At 35.9% G+C, this 16,992-nt stretch overlaps 2 protein-coding genes and 1 non-coding gene across 3 annotated transcripts; 1 reads left to right on the forward strand and 2 right to left on the reverse strand.

Moving 5' to 3' along the window:
* Positions 1-1,722: 1,722 nt before the first annotated feature.
* On the reverse strand, positions 1,723-8,394 carry LOC133174384 (F-box/LRR-repeat protein 2-like). The gene is made up of 6 exons (XM_061309513.1): positions 7,390-8,394; positions 6,865-7,036; positions 3,473-3,636; positions 3,000-3,086; positions 2,470-2,584; positions 1,723-2,290 (listed from the first exon to the last, which is right to left on the reverse strand). Exons 1-6 carry the CDS (start codon positions 8,235-8,237, stop codon positions 2,195-2,197), a joined length of 1,482 nt encoding a protein of 493 aa, XP_061165497.1. The 5' UTR covers positions 8,238-8,394; the 3' UTR covers positions 1,723-2,194.
* Positions 8,395-11,615: 3,221 nt separating this feature from the next.
* LOC133174363 (tubulin beta chain) lies at positions 11,616-15,267 on the forward strand. Its single transcript, XM_061309480.1, has 4 exons — positions 11,616-11,775; positions 12,499-12,607; positions 13,157-13,512; positions 14,238-15,267. Exons 1-4 carry the CDS (start codon positions 11,719-11,721, stop codon positions 15,051-15,053), a joined length of 1,338 nt encoding a protein of 445 aa, XP_061165464.1. The 5' UTR covers positions 11,616-11,718; the 3' UTR covers positions 15,054-15,267.
* Positions 15,268-16,802: 1,535 nt separating this feature from the next.
* Positions 16,803-16,874, reverse strand: Trnam-cau (transfer RNA methionine (anticodon CAU)). The gene has a single exon. It is a non-coding gene; the product is annotated as a tRNA-Met (tRNA).
* Positions 16,875-16,992: the final 118 nt, after the last annotated feature.

Raw genomic sequence — 16,992 nt, forward strand, 5'->3', positions numbered from 1 at the left:
GATTGAAATCAGACCAAAACTGTAGGAGGAGTAACATTTTAAAGGGATTTCACAGAAATTTCTATTTTTAGTAACCATGGGAACACTGTTCATCAAAATCAAAAACTGATGCATTAAATCATGTATCTCAGTATAGTCTTCTTGTATGCCAAATTATATTAAAAGCAGACTAAAACTGTAGGAGGAGTAGCGTTTTAAAGTAATTTCACAGAAATTTCTATTTTTGGTAACCATGGCAACACCGTTCATTGAAATCAAAAACTGATGCACTAAATTATGTATCTTAGTGTATTCTACTTGTGTGCTAAGTTATATTGAAATCAGACCAAAACTGTAGGAGGAGTAGCATTTTGAAAAATTGTTTACAGACAGACGGACGGATGACGGACACCTTACTATTGCATAAGCTCTTCTGGTCTCTGACCAGTAGAGCTAATAATGAAAGTTTGGTGGGGTTATTTATAAATCCTTCTCAAGAACCACTGGGCCAGGAAAGATGAAACTTATGTGGATGCTATTTCACATGGTGTAGATTCAAGTTTGTTCAAATCATGCCCTCCTCCCTGGAGGAAGGGTGGGGCCACAATTAGGGATCAAAGTTTTACATAAAAAATGTATAGAAACAAGAGGCCCATGGGCCACAGTGCTCACCTGAGTATCATCAGATTTTTTCCCTACATATTCTATATAAAACTTTGATTACATATTGTGGCCCCAACCCTACTTGAATCTACACTACTTGCAGATCAATGCTTCCATATAAATATGAAGAATCATGGTCTTGCTGTTATTGAGAAGAACATTTTTGAAGATCTTTCCTAACATGTAAAACTTTGATTGCCTATTGTGGCTCCACCCAACCCCATGGGTCATGATTTGAACAAAACTGAATCTACATTACCCGAGGATACATCCATATAAATATGACTGATCATGGCTTTGCTGTTCTTGAGGAGATTTTTAAAGATATCTCCTATATATTCCTATGTAGCATTTGGCTCAGATGAGCTAAAAATGCTAACAAAAGATCTTCTCAAGCAATTGTAACTGCTCAGTCAATTTTGTAATTGCAAAGTTTTTGGGTAACAGAAAAGGTCGAGTGTGATCCAACTGCTTCCCAATAACAGCAGAGCCATAATTAGCAATATCAATAGGTAAGTATCCCAAGGTAGTGCAGGTTCAAGTCTGTTCAAATCATTTCCCCTGAAGGTGGGATGGAGCCACAGCAGGGTATCAAAGAATATACATGTATAGGAAATGTTTAGAAATCTTTTCATGAAGAGCTGGGCCATGACTTGTGATACAGTGAAACTTCTAAAAACCTCCCCTCCCCCTTAAAAATGGCCCCCCTACCTATTAGGTTGAAGGCCCCAAGGAAGACTAGTGCTTGCACTAACCGGGCTACCTTTAGTTCTATAAACAATTATTATTGTCAATAACTTTGCATATAGAAATCAAAACCAAAAAATATTTTGCACTATTTTTCCCCTTTCTATTGAAAGTTATCCTGATTCTGAGAATAACAAAAACATTTCATGGGAAAAAGGGATAATAGGAGAACTGCAATGGAGTCTGGCCACTTCAAAATCCCTAGACATATACCAGGGTATGGAAGTCAATACAAGTGTGGAGGAGGACAATTTTACAGATGGTGTAGTTAGATTCTTTACTCTGCAAACCAGAAACTTCAGATAAATGCTGAAATACAACAGAACACTGGCGGTGTAATGTTTATTTATGTTTGTCTATTTCAATAATTCCTCACACATAATATATAAAATGAAACATGACATTCAGAGAAATGATTTCTGTTAAAGTGTGTATATCATTAGATCAATGAAAGACATGGTATTTTAATCAAGATGTGTTCCCCACTCCGACCCCAAAGTAAAGGTAAAGAAAGCAGTATGCATAAATAACATTTAACTCACATTTTATAGAACAATAGATAACAACCTAAGAATCCATTTCTCTCCTAAAATTTTGATAACCAGCAATACTAGAGGTCTCAACAAAATTCCCGAGAGAGTTCTTTTCCTCTTCATTTCATGGTTTTCAGATCTAAGATGGACAGTAATATTTGATATTCTTGTGTAAATAATACATTCCATTTTCTGTCTGTTGATCACTACCTATAGTCTCTGTACTGAAGTTTGTTTCATCACCTCCAGATCTTATTCTATGAGTGTAAACGTCATCCCTTCACATGTACAAACTGTTCTCCATAGTAATTAAACACTGTCAAATCAGGCTTTTTTCTTACTACATCCTCAATTAATTCATCAATTATCTGAAATCAGAGGGAAAATCCTTTCATTACACTGGACTTGTTATAAAAATCTTTGAATTGTGAAATAAAACTTTCATGATTTTGCATAAAAAAAATAAATTTATCAACCAAACTTGCATATACTTATTCATGAAAATGACAAATAAAGATACAACACAAACACTCCCTGTCAGCCTTACCCTATTGCACTGCTGTAGGTTCAGGAGGCGAAGTCTCGGCATTTCCTCAGGGACTCGTATGAAGTACGTCCCTGTAATCTTATGTAAACCAATAATGTCAAGAACCTCTAAATTCCTGTCAAAGAAGAGAGATTTAGATAGTCCTATGTGTGACACAAATAATTAAACATGTATCATAGATATAATTTATACAGCTATTACCCTATACTGTAAAAACAATATATTGTACAATATAGCCACAATAGTTCAATCATATATCGGGATACTGGAAAATATATGTACATGTACATGTACATGTATCAGGATATGTGATTAAATATAATGGTGTCTTACTTGAATTAGTAGAACAGTTTTAATGGAAAAACTGCAAATTCATTAAAATTTTTGCTAAAATAACCACCAGTATATTATTTCACAGAAAATGGTGTTACTAAAATAAGTATATATTTTTGTGTAAATGATGTTAATTATATGTTGTTTGAAACAGTCCAATAAGTGGGTGTGTATAATGATATTGACAGTACACATACTTGCAATGGTCGACAATAGAGATGACCCCTGGGTCTGTGATGTCCCAACACCAGGACAGGGCCAAATTCTGGAGAGATTGACCACAACTGTTTATAAAATAATAAAAATCTTACTTAAAGTTATTATGAAGGATGTTAAGATCAATCACAAGTTATGTAATGGACACATGTTGTGTCTGGGATTGACTTGAACAAGCAAGTAGGAAGCCTAACTTTTACATTATATACAAAATATTGACACTTGGCTATAAATGGAATTGGGAAATTTCAATTTGCAAAGTGAAGAGGATTTTTTTAAAATTCATACTATAGTGTATCTGTATTTATCCCGCTTCAAATTTGTAAATTATTGATCAGCTAAAAACCTTTCATAGTTGGGGAATATATTCCATGCAGCAATGGTTTAAAAATTCCATCACCAGCAGATCTACATAATATTTACGTAAGTACGGGTTTGACAGACTGACTCTCACCATTTGGTCATCTGGATGACGCAGTCATTGACAAACTGCGTACTCTCCGAGAAGTCGAGCTCGACCAGGTGAGACATGGATTTACAGGTAAACAGAGATAGCAGGCCTTCTGTTGTAAAGTACACACCTTTCCTCATCCTCAGGTAAACCAGGTTCTGTAGAGTCTACCATAAATCAAGCAACATGTCAAAGTACTGATATTTGTAACATGTGTATAGAATGCAGCATATATAATATATAGTATTCTGATGTACGACAAAATGACAAACTGAATAAATGTAAAAATTCTATGTACAAATTCACATATACCCACATGATATATCAGTAGCATTACCATTATGTATCTGGGTAACTAGTTAGTAATAAAACTTATACATACATGCGTGACTAGTCATTCATATTGTTTGTACCTGTGTGACTAGTCAGTAGTATATCATCTGTATGTACCTGTGTGACTAGTCAGTGGTATTACCTGTATGTACCAATGTGACTAGTCAGTAGTATAACCTGTATGTACCTTGTGACTAGTCAGTAGTATATTGTGTGACAAGTCACTAGTATATTGTGTGACTACTCAGTAGTGTATTGTATGACTACTCAGTAGTATATTGTGTCTAGTCAGTAGTATATTGTGTGACTACTCAGTAGTATATTGTGTGACTAGTCAGTAATATATTGTGTAACTACTCAGTAGTATATTGTGTGATTGGTCAGTAGTATATTGTGTGACTACTCAGTAGTATATTGTGTGACTACTCAGTAGTATATTGTGTGACTTCTCAGTAGTATATTGTGTGACTACTCAGTAGTATATTGTGTGATTGGTCAATAGTATATTGTGTGACTAGTCAGAAGTATATTGTGTGACTACTCAGTAGTATATTGTGTGACTAATCAGTAGTATATTGTGTGACTAGTCAGTAGTATATTGTGTGACTACTCAGTAGTATATTGTGTGACTACTCAGTAGTATATTGTGTGATTGGTCAGTAGTATATTGTGTAACTACTCAGTAGTATATTGTGTGACTACTCAGTAGTATATTGTGTGACTACTCAGTAGTATATTGTGTGACTTCTCAGTAGTATATTGTGTGACTACTCAGTAGTAGATTGTGTGATTGGTCAGTAGTATATTGTGTGACTAGTCAGAAGTATATTGTGTGACTACTCAGTAGTATATTGTGTGACTAATCAGTAGTATATTGTGTGACTAGTCAGTAGTATATTGTGTGACTAGTCAGTAGTATATTGTGTGACTAGACAGTAGTATATTGTGTGACTAGTCAAGAGTGTATTGTGTGACTACTCAGTAGTATATTGTGTGACTACTCAGTAGTATATTGTGTGACTAGTCAGTAGTATATTGTGTGACTACTCAGTAGTATATTGTGTGACTACTCAGTAGTATATTGTGACTAGACAGTAGCATATTGTATGAATAGTCAGTAGTATATTGTGTGACTACTTAGTAGTATATTGTGTGACTACTCAGTAGTATATTGTGTGACTACTCAGTAGTATATTGTGTGACTAGACAGTAATACATGTATATTGTGTGACTAGTCAGTAGTATATTGTGTGACTACTCAGTAGTATATTGTGTGACTGGTCAGTAGTATATTGTGTGACTACTCAGTAGTATATTGTGTGACTAGTCAGTAGTATATAGTGTGACTAGTCAGTAGTATATTGTGTGACTACTCAGTAGTATATTGTGTGACTAGTCAGTAGTATATTGTGTGACTGGTCAGTAGTATATTGTGTGACTAGACAGTAATACATGTATATTGTGTGACTAGTCAAGAATGCATTGTGTGACTACTCAGTAGTATATTGTGTGACTGGTCAGTAGTATATTGTGTGACTAGTCAGTAGTATATAGTGTGACTAGTCAGTAGTATATTGTGTGACTACTCAGTAGTATATTGTGTGACTACTCAGTAGTATATTGTGTGACTACTCAGTAGTATATTGTGTGACTACTCAGTAGTATATTGTATGACTAGTCAGTAGTATATTGTGTGACTACTCAGTAGTATATTGTGTGATTGGTCAGTATTATATTGTGTGATTGGTCAGTATTATATTGTGTGACTAGTCAGAAGTATATTGTGTGACTACTCAGTAGTATATTGTGTGACTAGTCAGTAGTATATTGTGTGACTACTCAGTAGTATATTGTGTGACTGGTCAGTAGTACATTGTGTGACTAGACAGTAATACATGTATATTGTGTGACCAGTCAGTAGTATAATGTGTGACTGGTCAGTAGTAGATTACTATTAAGTACCTGTGTGACTAGTCATTTATTCTAATGCACTTGTTTTTATTAAAGGATTTGTCAATTTGTATTACCTGTATGTATCTGAGGGTCATATTTTCTTTACCTATATTGTATCTTAGGGACTGTTCATTTTATATTACCTATATTGTACCTGAGGGACTGGTAATTTTTTATTATCTATATCATACCTGTGGGACTGGTAATTTTTTTTTTAATTCTACTTTCACACATATTACACAAATACACACAAACGTATATATAAAGAAATGTACAAGACCATATGAAATAAAGAGAAAAGGGAGACTATGTATAAAACTAGTGTGAAAGTTTACAGAGAGAGAGAGAGAGGGAGAGAGGGAGGGAGAGAGAGAGAGAGAGGATAGAGAGGAGAGAGGGAGAAAGAGATGGGAGAGGGTGCACATACTTCAAGTAAAACTCATGTAATAATTTGTGTTGAGCAAATTTTAGAGTTTTTCAACTACTTCCTGCCAGTGTCTTTCAAATTCATCATATTTACAGATTTTTAACAAGAGGAACTTTTCTACTCTAATTCTTTCGGTGATAACATTTTTTAAAGCCTCAATATTTAAATTTATAGTTTTGGCGAACTTACTTGCAAAAATATATTGCTTTATTATCAGAATTAGTAGATTTTCTAACTTGTATGGGACTGGTAATTTTTTATTACCTACATCATACCTGTGAGACTGGTAATTTTTTATTACCTACATCATACCTGTGAGACTGGTAATTTTTATTACCTATATCGTATCTGTGGGACTGGTAATTTTTTATTACCTATATCGTACCTGTGGGACTGGTAATTTTTTATTACCTATATCATACCTGTGGGACTGGTAATTTGTTATTACCTATATCATACCTGAGGGATTGTTCATTTGTATTACCTGTATATATCTGAGAGACTGGTCATTTTGTACTTCCTGTATGAACCTGAGGGACTGGTCATACCTGAGGAATTGTTCATTTGTATTACATGTATTGTATCTGAGGGGACTGTTCATTTTCTATTACCTATATCATACCCAAGGGACTGTAATTTTGTATTTCCTTTATGTACCTGAGTGATTAGTCATTTGTATTACCTGTACATATCTGAGAGACTGGTCAGTTAACCCCTCACAGAAGGACACCTGGAGTTTCTTGAGTTTGGCACACCTGGCAATGTGGTGAAAACTTCTATCAGAAAGCTCAGCTCCATCTAGCACCAGTTCCTGTAGATTCTGATGTTGATTGTCTACTAAGGTAACTACAGCACTGAAACATAGATTTGTTATTTAGCAAACTTAATCACTTAAAAGAAACTTGAGTTTTCCCAAGTTAACCAAAGATTTTTTAACTTACTATAATAAATACTGTAGACATATTTAAGTTTGTCTTGGATTAAATTTCATTAGTTTTATGCCTGGGAAAAAAAATATGAAATTAAATCCAACACAAATTATTTATTTCAGAAACTCATTATTTTCAAGTCAAACATATACATGTTTCTGTTATGTCTCCATAATCCGTTTTAAACCACAATTTACCAAAACTGTAAACATAACATACAAATTAACTATGAAATTGTAATAATGCAATTTTTTTCATAAACTTTAATTTATAGGCACCTGTCAGAAATCCAGGATATTCCATCAATATTGAGGGACACAATTCTCTTCACTGCAGAGGATAGTAAGACAATGCTGTCATCTGTCAGGTTACAGTGAGAGAAGTTATAACTCCGAAGCCTCTCCCCATGGGGCAAGGCTGCTGTGACACTGTCATCTACTGTGTGACATCCCTCCACGTTGAGCTCTGTAAGTCGGGGGCAGTTCCTCACAAAGTACTCAATCACTGTCCTGTTAACACCAGTAGAGAACCCCAGATTGAGGGATTCCAGGAGTGGTATGTACTGTGAGAAGACTGCCACCTCCGCTGTGCTTAGATCCAGCCTTCCCATCAAGTTTAATTTTTTGAGTGAGGTTGCTCTGGAAATTGTCCTACATAAGACGGTGGATGGGAGCTCACAATGCCGACTGAAGTCTAGCTCTTTCCATAGGCTTGGGTCATGACCTACATCATACCATTGCTTACAAACTGGTATCACACAGACACAAAGCTCCAATGAGGAAAAAAAGCTAAAAATCTTCAAAATTATCTCCCTTGGTAAAGAGTTAAAAGAGTTGCCTTGTTCATCATGTGAATCACTTGTGTCACCTTGTCTACTACTTAGCTTTACTGTACTTGATATCAAATTTTCTACTTCATTTGATATAACTTTGATGTCGTTTTCTAATGTTGTTTTTGATCCATCATCAAAAGTTGAAGATGTCCCACAAATACGGAATACCCCTGGACCTACAATGAAGTGATTTCCACTTCCATCCTCCTCCAGGAAATGAACTATTTCTGTACGGAGTGAAGAAGACTCCTCTCCATCTCGTTCTGGATTTTGTAAACCATCTTCTTCATCCATTAGCTCCTTAGTTACTCTTAATCTTGCTGGGAATCATTTCATGCTCAACTTTTCATTAAGTTAACAATATTTATACAAACTAATAAATAAAAGTGACTGGTTTGTAATATATACACAGACCAGTATATGGATATGTGCTATAATTGTATTTTTCCATTTTAAACTATTTTTCATGCATTGTAGTCAACTGTCAAAACAAATATCCGAGAAAATGTGGAATTTATTCTCAATCAAACACACACGTGAACTCGAAGTCACATATGTAAAGATTAAAACCAGCATGTGAAAATAATTAAACCCGGACATTAGAAAGTTCGTCTTCATCAAATCAGTCGTATCTAATTATGCTTAAGAGGTAATGAACTAAATAATTGAATAATATTTTTAAAGAGGATTATATTATCCCTATTACGTAAAAATAATAATAATAAAGGAATGTTCTTCAGGAGGCCGTCTTAAGGGGGCATATGGGGAAAGTTGACCAGTGATAGCATACCCCCTCCCTTCTTTATACTATCATTTCTGAAACAAAATAAATTATTATTAAAATCAATTTATCATACATAAATTATGATTATACATAATTTTTATTCATCTTTTAAAGTTATGCTGCACTTCAGGATTTTGTTATTCAATTTTTGAGGGAAAAAAAAGAATGCGCAGTGCTATACTCTAGAACCTCCATAATGATACCCATTATTTATCAAAAAAAAAAAAAAAGGCTTAGTAATGGGAGGATGGTGCCCTTCGCAGACCATCCCCCACCCCTATTTTCCTTCATTTGATCATGCACGCACAAAACGTAGTACTCAGTTGCTGCACTTGAAGTGAATTTCACGATTTTCCTTTGTCAGATGGAGGTCGTTCTTATCTAGAATCTATCATTTAATAAAACATCAGTTACATGGTGCATTGGTGTGGGTACCAGTGGGAACAGGGAAGGGTGTGTAAACCCCCCCCCCCCCCAATTTATTATGGTCCGGCTGCATTGCATTACTACGAAAGCCCATTGAGCTCATTTTCGTAGATAAAAAAATATATTTTTCGCGTTATAACGCGAAACTTTCGCGAATAAACGCGTAACTTTCGCGTTTTAACGCGTAACTTTCGCGAATAAACGCGTAACTTTCGCGAATAAACGCGTAACTTTACGAATAAACGCAAAACTTTCGCGAATAAATGCGAAACTTTCGCGAATAAACGCGAAACTTTCGCGTTATAACGCGAAACTTTCCCTGTAAAACAGAGACATTTGCATAAGTCTACAGTTTTTTTTACTTTTTCATGATCTAGTTTATTCATTACAGTGAAAAACGAAAGACTATTTTGAACTTGGATTATCACGAGCTGAAATTTTATGTTTTCTCGCCATTGAATGTGTCTTTCCTCTTTCTAAATCTTTTTTGCCGTCACATTTTGTCTTTCTCAATGCTGTTCAATACAAGTGTTGAAGCGTATAGTAGAGGAGCGAAAATACAAGTCTAATTTTAATTAGATTGAACATTCTATATAGAATTTGAAATAAAAGATCTCAGAAAATTGACAACAATGAGGTAAATTTGTATTTCACGGAACAATTGTGTCACATCACATGAGTAACCTAATGTGAAAATTGGATGACAAATATTCGTATCAAATATTTCATCTCCGATAGACTCACTGAAGAAATACAACATTGTATTTTAAGGTTGCACCATTTGGTCATACCATTACTTACGAAAACATTGACAATTTATTCAAAGAAAGCAACGAGTGGAGATCTTCCCGAGAAAAAAATTAGTCTACAGAATTTCTTGGATTCAACAAGTGAAAAACAAGAAAATCTTTAAAGAAATATTCATTTAATTAATTAGTAGGGTTTTGAGATTAAATGCAAAATCAACACTAATCTATCCATTTCTCGCATCAATTCTCTTTTACATCTTCTGAAGAAATGTCATTTATAAATTCATAGAAGTCCCCCTCTGCCTTCATGTTTTTTATCTGTCAGTCAAGAACACAGGTTCCTGAGTAACACGCGTTATAATGCGAAAGTTACGCGTTTATTCGCGAAAGTTTCGCGTTATAACGCGAAAAATATATATTTTTTTTATCTACGAAAATGAGCTCAATGGGCTTTCGTATATTACCGAAATTTTTGAAAAAATAAAAAAAATATTTTCTTTCCGAAAGAATATTGAATATTGTTACCGAAAATTCAAAATGAAGCATTTCAAAATACTTAGTATACAAAGCATTTCACTCGAAGCCAATGCCCAGTTCTATATAAAATGTCATCCAAATATTATTCTGTTTTGGACATATGTTTGTTTTCATACTGATAATGTAAAATAAATAAATTTGTTCTCCTCGATGCTCTCTACCATTTCCACTTTATTCTCCATTATATATAAAAGCCACCCCCCCCCCCGGATTTTGAAGATTCCCCTTACATAGGCGTCGGAACGGGGGGGGGGGCTTAGCCCCAACGCCCATTTTTTTTTTTTTTTTACAAAGATAGACATAATATAGGCATTGAACATTGGGGCGTAGTCCCCAAACGTTTTTTTGTTGTTGTTTTAGCCCCCTTCACGTTCAACAGGCACGTAGCATCAAAATGTTCGATCAATGAAAGCCCCCCCCCCCCCCCCCCCACTGTTGCAGATATAGTCAAAGAAGGGTAAGTGGTATCGTATGATAAAAAAATGGCACTGAAAGAAGTTTGATCCCCCCTCCTTCTTTGGTTGTCAAGTTTTTTTTCAGGTTTGATTTTTTATCTCTCTTTCAATTAGCCCCTCCACTTTCAACTTTCTGCCGACGCCTATGTTCGATATAGATTAGCTAAGAATCTAATAAAGGGAAGATTCTCTTACTTATTTTTTTTTTAATTCAGGCACTTGCAACTAAGAATTTAAGAACAAAAACGATAAATATTGCAAATGTTCCTTTCATTGTGGTATTTTACACCTAGATATTTAGTAGATGCAGAACACCCCTGGACACTTGTTTTGTAATGTTTGTATTCAACACTGTTGTTTGCAATAATTTCCTCTTCCCTGGCCCAGCATGAATTTTAACAAATTTATTTCAAAATATGAATGGGGTACGATTGTATCTATTCTTTGAGAGAGAGAGAGAGAGAGAGAGAGAGAGAGAGAGAGAGAGAGAGAGAGAGAGAATCTCCAGACAAAATAAAGCCGCTAGCTACAATCGAACTGTTAATTGCTGAATCTTAATTACTGCGCGTATTATTTTTTAAATAGAAAGTGTCCCTCCTGGTTTAATTTTCACTGTCATGATTGTGCGACTCGGGGCTTTCTAACGACCGTAAAAATTTCCAGCCAATGAAAACGTTCCCATGGCAGCATATCAGTTTTTGATTCGCCAGCCGCGGGGAAGTGGGTCATAGAGCGATCAGATGCTCAGAATAAATTAAAGTAAGCCGGCCGAAGACAGAGCGAACAGCGCCCATTTTGTAGTCATCAGTGTTTGAATATTAACCATGAGGGAAATTGTTCATTTACAAACTGGTCAGTGTGGAAACCAAATAGGAGCCAAGGTCAGTGAATTACATCTACTTCTAACTATAATTATCTGACAATATTTGGCGTATTTTCCCATGCTTTAGAAAGGAAGTGCGTGGTGCAATGCGGCATTTTTGTCTTGCTTTTACCAGTTGTACAATTTTTTTTTAAAAGATGGAAAAAGAGAAAAAATTTAATGCCGGACAGGAAAATTAAATATTTTAGTAGCTGTAAGCCACTCTATTTATATAAAGATGCTTGTGCGATGACAAAACTAACACAATGTAACAAATTGTGTTTTTTGAACAGCACGTGACTCATTGTTAGAGTATTGCTGACGAAGCGGGCATCTCGTCAGCCTCTCGTTTTTCTTAAATGAACCACGTGTCACTCTTAACACGCTAGGGTGCGTAAAAGATGGGTGTGGGTCTGTCATTTAAAAATTTTAAAGTTCACCCTACAAAAATGACAAGTGCCCAGTGTGAATAAGTACAAAATTTAAATGGTTTTTCATGCTAGAGTAAATTTCATTGGAAAAGAATTTAAATTCTATGTCAGACAAGATAAAAAAATAAATAAATTTTGAGAGCAAGTAAGAGTGAGCTCACCATACTTGGGGTACAGATAAAAGAAATCCCCAGGAAAACAGATGCTGAAATCTGGTGAAAAATGATTGCAGCACAAGATCTGGCAGATGCTGTAGATGAGGTGTGCTTCATGTGAGTGAATGTTGTTAGAACATCTGTTGTATTTTTCAGTTTTGGGAGGTGATCTCAGATGAGCACGGAATTGACCCCACAGGAACTTATCACGGTGACTCAGACCTGCAGCTCGAGAGAATCAATGTCTACTACAATGAGGCTACTGGTGAGATTGTCAGCTGTCGAGAAATCGGCACAGATGCTTTTTATTAATACGACTTATTGCATTGCATAGAAGTAATAGGTAGCTTTTTTGGGGAGGATGTAGTCTACTGAATAATTTGGTTGTAACTTGGAGGGCTTTGTGTAGTGTATAAATCTATACATGATCTGTGTCCATTTGTAAAATTAAATACTGTGCCATAAGAATGAACATAAAAGAAGTCTGATATGTTGCAAAATTAGAATGGATCCAGACTTGCAGTGCAATGTTGTAAAATTTAAATTTAAATTATTATTCATATTGTCTGAAAGAAAAAAATATCTTTCTAATGCAGTTTTCAATTTTTCTCAAGTCTCTCTCTAAAAAAGGGACTGCTTTTTGAATACATGTAATAAGAAATTGTCTTGCAAACTCGATGTTATTTTTTGTGGTGGAGAATGTAGAAAATAAAGTTCAATATACAGTTTAATAAAGATCAGGCTTTCATAAATGTTCTAAATCTGTAAAAGCATTAAAGAACAACATTCATGTAACTGATATTATCTTGAACAGGAGGAAAGTATGTTCCCCGAGCCATCTTGGTCGACTTGGAACCTGGAACTATGGACTCAGTCAGATCAGGTCCATTCGGCCAAATATTTCGGCCAGACAACTTTGTGTTTGGACAGAGTGGTGCTGGTAACAATTGGGCCAAAGGTCATTACACAGAGGGGGCTGAACTCGTGGACTCTGTCCTTGATGTCGTGAGGAAGGAGGCAGAGAGTTGCGACTGTCTACAGGGTTTCCAGCTGACACATTCTCTAGGGGGAGGCACAGGGTCAGGAATGGGTACTCTCCTCATCTCCAAAATCCGAGAGGAATACCCCGACAGAATCATGAACACATTCTCAGTCGTCCCATCACCAAAGGTAGGCTATGATTGGTCATTATTCTGATGTTGCAAAAGAAATGAAAATGTCAGCTTTACCAGGTGATAAATTCTTAACATGTGCATCACTCCCTTGTCTGCAATATTTATTGATATAAATATAGTTAGTAGGAAAATACTGCTATGATCTGGTTAAAGCTGCACTCATTAATTGAACTTGATTATGGAGTCACGTAAACTGAGCTTAAGCAAGATACCCCTCATCATCTATATTGATTTCACTTCTAACAAGGCAGACGAAGCTTTTGCCAACTTCTCACTTAATAATATATTTGTGCATTATCCAAATTAAGTAGTTTCTGGTTCACCCAGGAAAAGCTCTCCAGAGGAGTGACTTATTCCGATTAATGCATATTTTATACCAGCTTGATTCAAAACTTCAGCAGAAATCAATACTCTGCTTTAGTGAGAATTAAGGAAGTTGTGTTACGTAAGGGCATGATGCTGATAATAGGCTTGTTCCTGTTTTTGATGTTAAAAATATTGATAAAAGATCAATGATTTGATAAAATTCAAGTGGTATGAGGAATAATTGTCTTTGTTTCTCATATACAGAGGAATTTCCATGTAATCCTTATTTCTTACAGTTTGCACAATACTATTCAACGGGAAAAAATTAAAATCTTTAATGTATTTTGTATCACTCATGATTTATGATTAAATGAGATGAACTGATTGTAAATCTTGTGACTTTGTGTTTTACAGGTATCAGACACAGTAGTAGAGCCATACAATGCCACACTCTCTGTTCATCAATTAGTAGAAAACACAGATGAAACATACTGCATTGATAATGAGGCTTTGTATGACATCTGTTTCCGTACCCTGAAACTGTCCACACCCACATACGGTGACCTCAATCACCTTGTGTCTGCTACTATGTCAGGGGTCACGACCTGTCTGAGATTTCCCGGACAGTTGAATGCAGACCTCAGAAAACTTGCCGTAAACATGGTTCCCTTCCCTCGCCTTCACTTCTTCATGCCAGGGTTTGCTCCCCTAACGTCCCGTGGAAGCCAGCAGTATAGAGCTCTGACTGTCCCAGAACTCACACAGCAGATGTTTGATGCCAAAAACATGATGGCTGCCTGCGATCCTCGTCATGGTCGCTACCTTACCGTGGCCGCCATCTTTAGGGGACGCATGTCCATGAAGGAAGTTGATGAACAGATGCTGAACGTCCAAAACAAGAACAGCAGTTACTTCGTGGAGTGGATCCCAAACAATGTCAAGACTGCCGTCTGCGACATTCCTCCTCGGGGTCTGAAGATGTCGGCCACCTTCATAGGAAACAGCACTGCCATTCAGGAGCTCTTTAAGAGAATCTCCGAGCAGTTCACGGCTATGTTCCGTCGTAAAGCTTTCTTGCATTGGTACACAGGTGAGGGTATGGATGAGATGGAATTCACCGAGGCTGAGTCCAACATGAATGATTTGGTGTCGGAATATCAGCAATATCAAGACGCCACGGCGGAGGAGGAGGCGGAGTTTGATGAGGAAGAGGAAGGAGAGGAAATGTAACTCAATATAAAACTCAGCAAAACAGGAAGTTAACAAAAGGACCAATATCTGTCAACAAGGCTTTAAGAAATCTCAATGACTTCAGTTTTCTAGTCACTCTCTTCTGTTTTCTGTGATCTGCCTGTCTTCCCACAACTATGTGGACATTTTGTGAATCATTTTTACTTTTACATTTTGTTAAAAGAGCTTATCATGAGTAAAAGTATGAACTGAATATTGTTTGTTGTGTGTTATATTTGGGAATTTAGGAGCCCTTTGACTTAAAGTGGAATGGCCCTCAGCTAAGACAGATAACTACAAGATTGATAAAGCAGTATGTTCCCTTTATAAATTATCCTTCTTCAACAATGATATGTTTTATAGTATGGTCTTCTAGCTTGAATATCATATTTATCCCTATCCACTAAGAAAATTGTCTGTTACCAAAATTAGGCCTAACATAGTAGGCAGAGGGAACCTCTCCTTGGAATGTGTAAAAATTAAAATATATAATTTCCCAGGCATTATGAATACTGCTTGTGTTGTAATCCCACTGTAGACTGCTAGTAAGGGCTAGAATGTAGGATAAGGCTCGTGAATCAAAGACCAATGTAATATTGTTTATCTTGCAATTTATAGTTATACCAGTGAGGTAACCATTAATATGTAGAAAGTCCGGTGGAACAGAATTAGCTAATACTGGTACTGTCCTCAAAATTGTTTTGAGGTTTAAAGATGCTTCATGAAGATTGATCAGTTCTTGCACATCAGCCAAAGAATTGACACAAAATGGTGTCATGTCCATCCAACACAGGAAAATTGTAATTTTTGATTGACCTTTTCTGTCATGGCTAATTGTTTTATAAGACACTTGGGTACTTTAAGTACACATGGCCCAGGGGTACACCTTGACCCGTATTACGTCTGTTAAATGGGAGATAAGTTATTATATACTGTCACCATAGAAAGCAGAGGGCTATTCTTTGTTAGTGACCTCATGCTGAGATTTTTTTTTTACTAAAGGTAACTGAAGTTTATAACCTGCTGAAATGTCCAGGTCCTAGAGGACATGAACCTCTCCCCAGTACAGTTTTCATAAAGTAAAGCCTCCAAAACATCTCGATAAAATTTCTTTGTTGCTCACTAATGAGAGCTAGACTGGTCAGGCAGGTTTAATAGCTGGTGGCCATATAGCTCGGTAGAACACCTGACAAGTGATTCAGGGGGTCTGGGTTCAAATCCTGCCTAGTCTGTCACATTTGTAAACTCTCCACAGTGCGTTACATTTAAAAGTAACAAGCGAGGAGAAAAATGTGATGGACTAGACCAGGTGCTAGATACCATCTGAGCTGCCATCTGCTCAGCAGTGATCAAACTTGTCTGACAGCCTCGAGAGGAAATAAATACATAAGGATATAGAAATGGAAAACTTTTCAATTTATATAGTAACATTTGGTTGACCACAAAGTACTGTAAACAGTTTTAATTGTGAAAAAAAACACCTAATAAACTAATCCAAACCCAACATGGGTTATAGAGAATATAACCTTTCACAAAATATTCAGTTTATATTAAACCACTTTCAATACAGAAGTATTAATTATAAAATAAAATTTATATACCTATTGAATATTTTAAAAAAAATAAAAGAAAGGAATGTTATCTTTTTTTTACATATTCCAAGTACCTGTGGTAAATACAAGGTTTTTTTTTTTTTTTAATTCGTAGGCCAAAATGGTGGAACATTAAAAAAACAAGAAAAAAAAAGTTTAGCAGAGCGTGGTTTCGATCCACGGACCTCTGGGTTATGGGCCCAGCACGCTTCCACTGCGCCACTCTGCTCGATAGAATAATGTGGAATAAAACAGCTATATATTTTATAATTAGAATTGGTTCAAAGCGGGATCTTTACTGCGCTTGTCACTGTACAACAAACGTCATGTACGAAAGTTGAAGCTTG

This window comes from Saccostrea echinata, unplaced genomic scaffold (assembly GCF_033153115.1).
Source record: "Saccostrea echinata isolate AGI-Se365-2 ecotype Australia unplaced genomic scaffold, CSIRO_AGI_Sech_v1 ptg000057l, whole genome shotgun sequence".
Taxonomy (NCBI): domain Eukaryota; kingdom Metazoa; phylum Mollusca; class Bivalvia; order Ostreida; family Ostreidae; genus Saccostrea; species Saccostrea echinata.

Bases quoted from the DNA above. Each gene is read 5' to 3' on its own strand.
- LOC133174384 (XM_061309513.1), bottom strand. From the start codon at position 8,237: ATGGATGAAGAAGATGGTTTACAAAATCCAGAACGAGATGGAGAGGAG. The intron at 3,637-6,864 runs GTAATACAAATG...GATTTATGGTAG, and splicing joins AGTCTCTCAGATATGTACAG to ACTCTACAGAACCTGGTTTA. The intron at 2,291-2,469 runs GTAAGGCTGACA...CTCTGATTTCAG, and splicing joins ACCTACAGCAGTGCAATAGG to ATAATTGATGAATTAATTGA.
- LOC133174363 (XM_061309480.1), top strand. From the start codon at position 11,719: ATGAGGGAAATTGTTCATTTACAAACTGGTCAGTGTGGAAACCAAATA. The intron at 11,776-12,498 runs GTCAGTGAATTA...TGTATTTTTCAG, and splicing joins GAAACCAAATAGGAGCCAAG to TTTTGGGAGGTGATCTCAGA. The intron at 13,513-14,237 runs GTAGGCTATGAT...TGTGTTTTACAG, and splicing joins CAGTCGTCCCATCACCAAAG to GTATCAGACACAGTAGTAGA.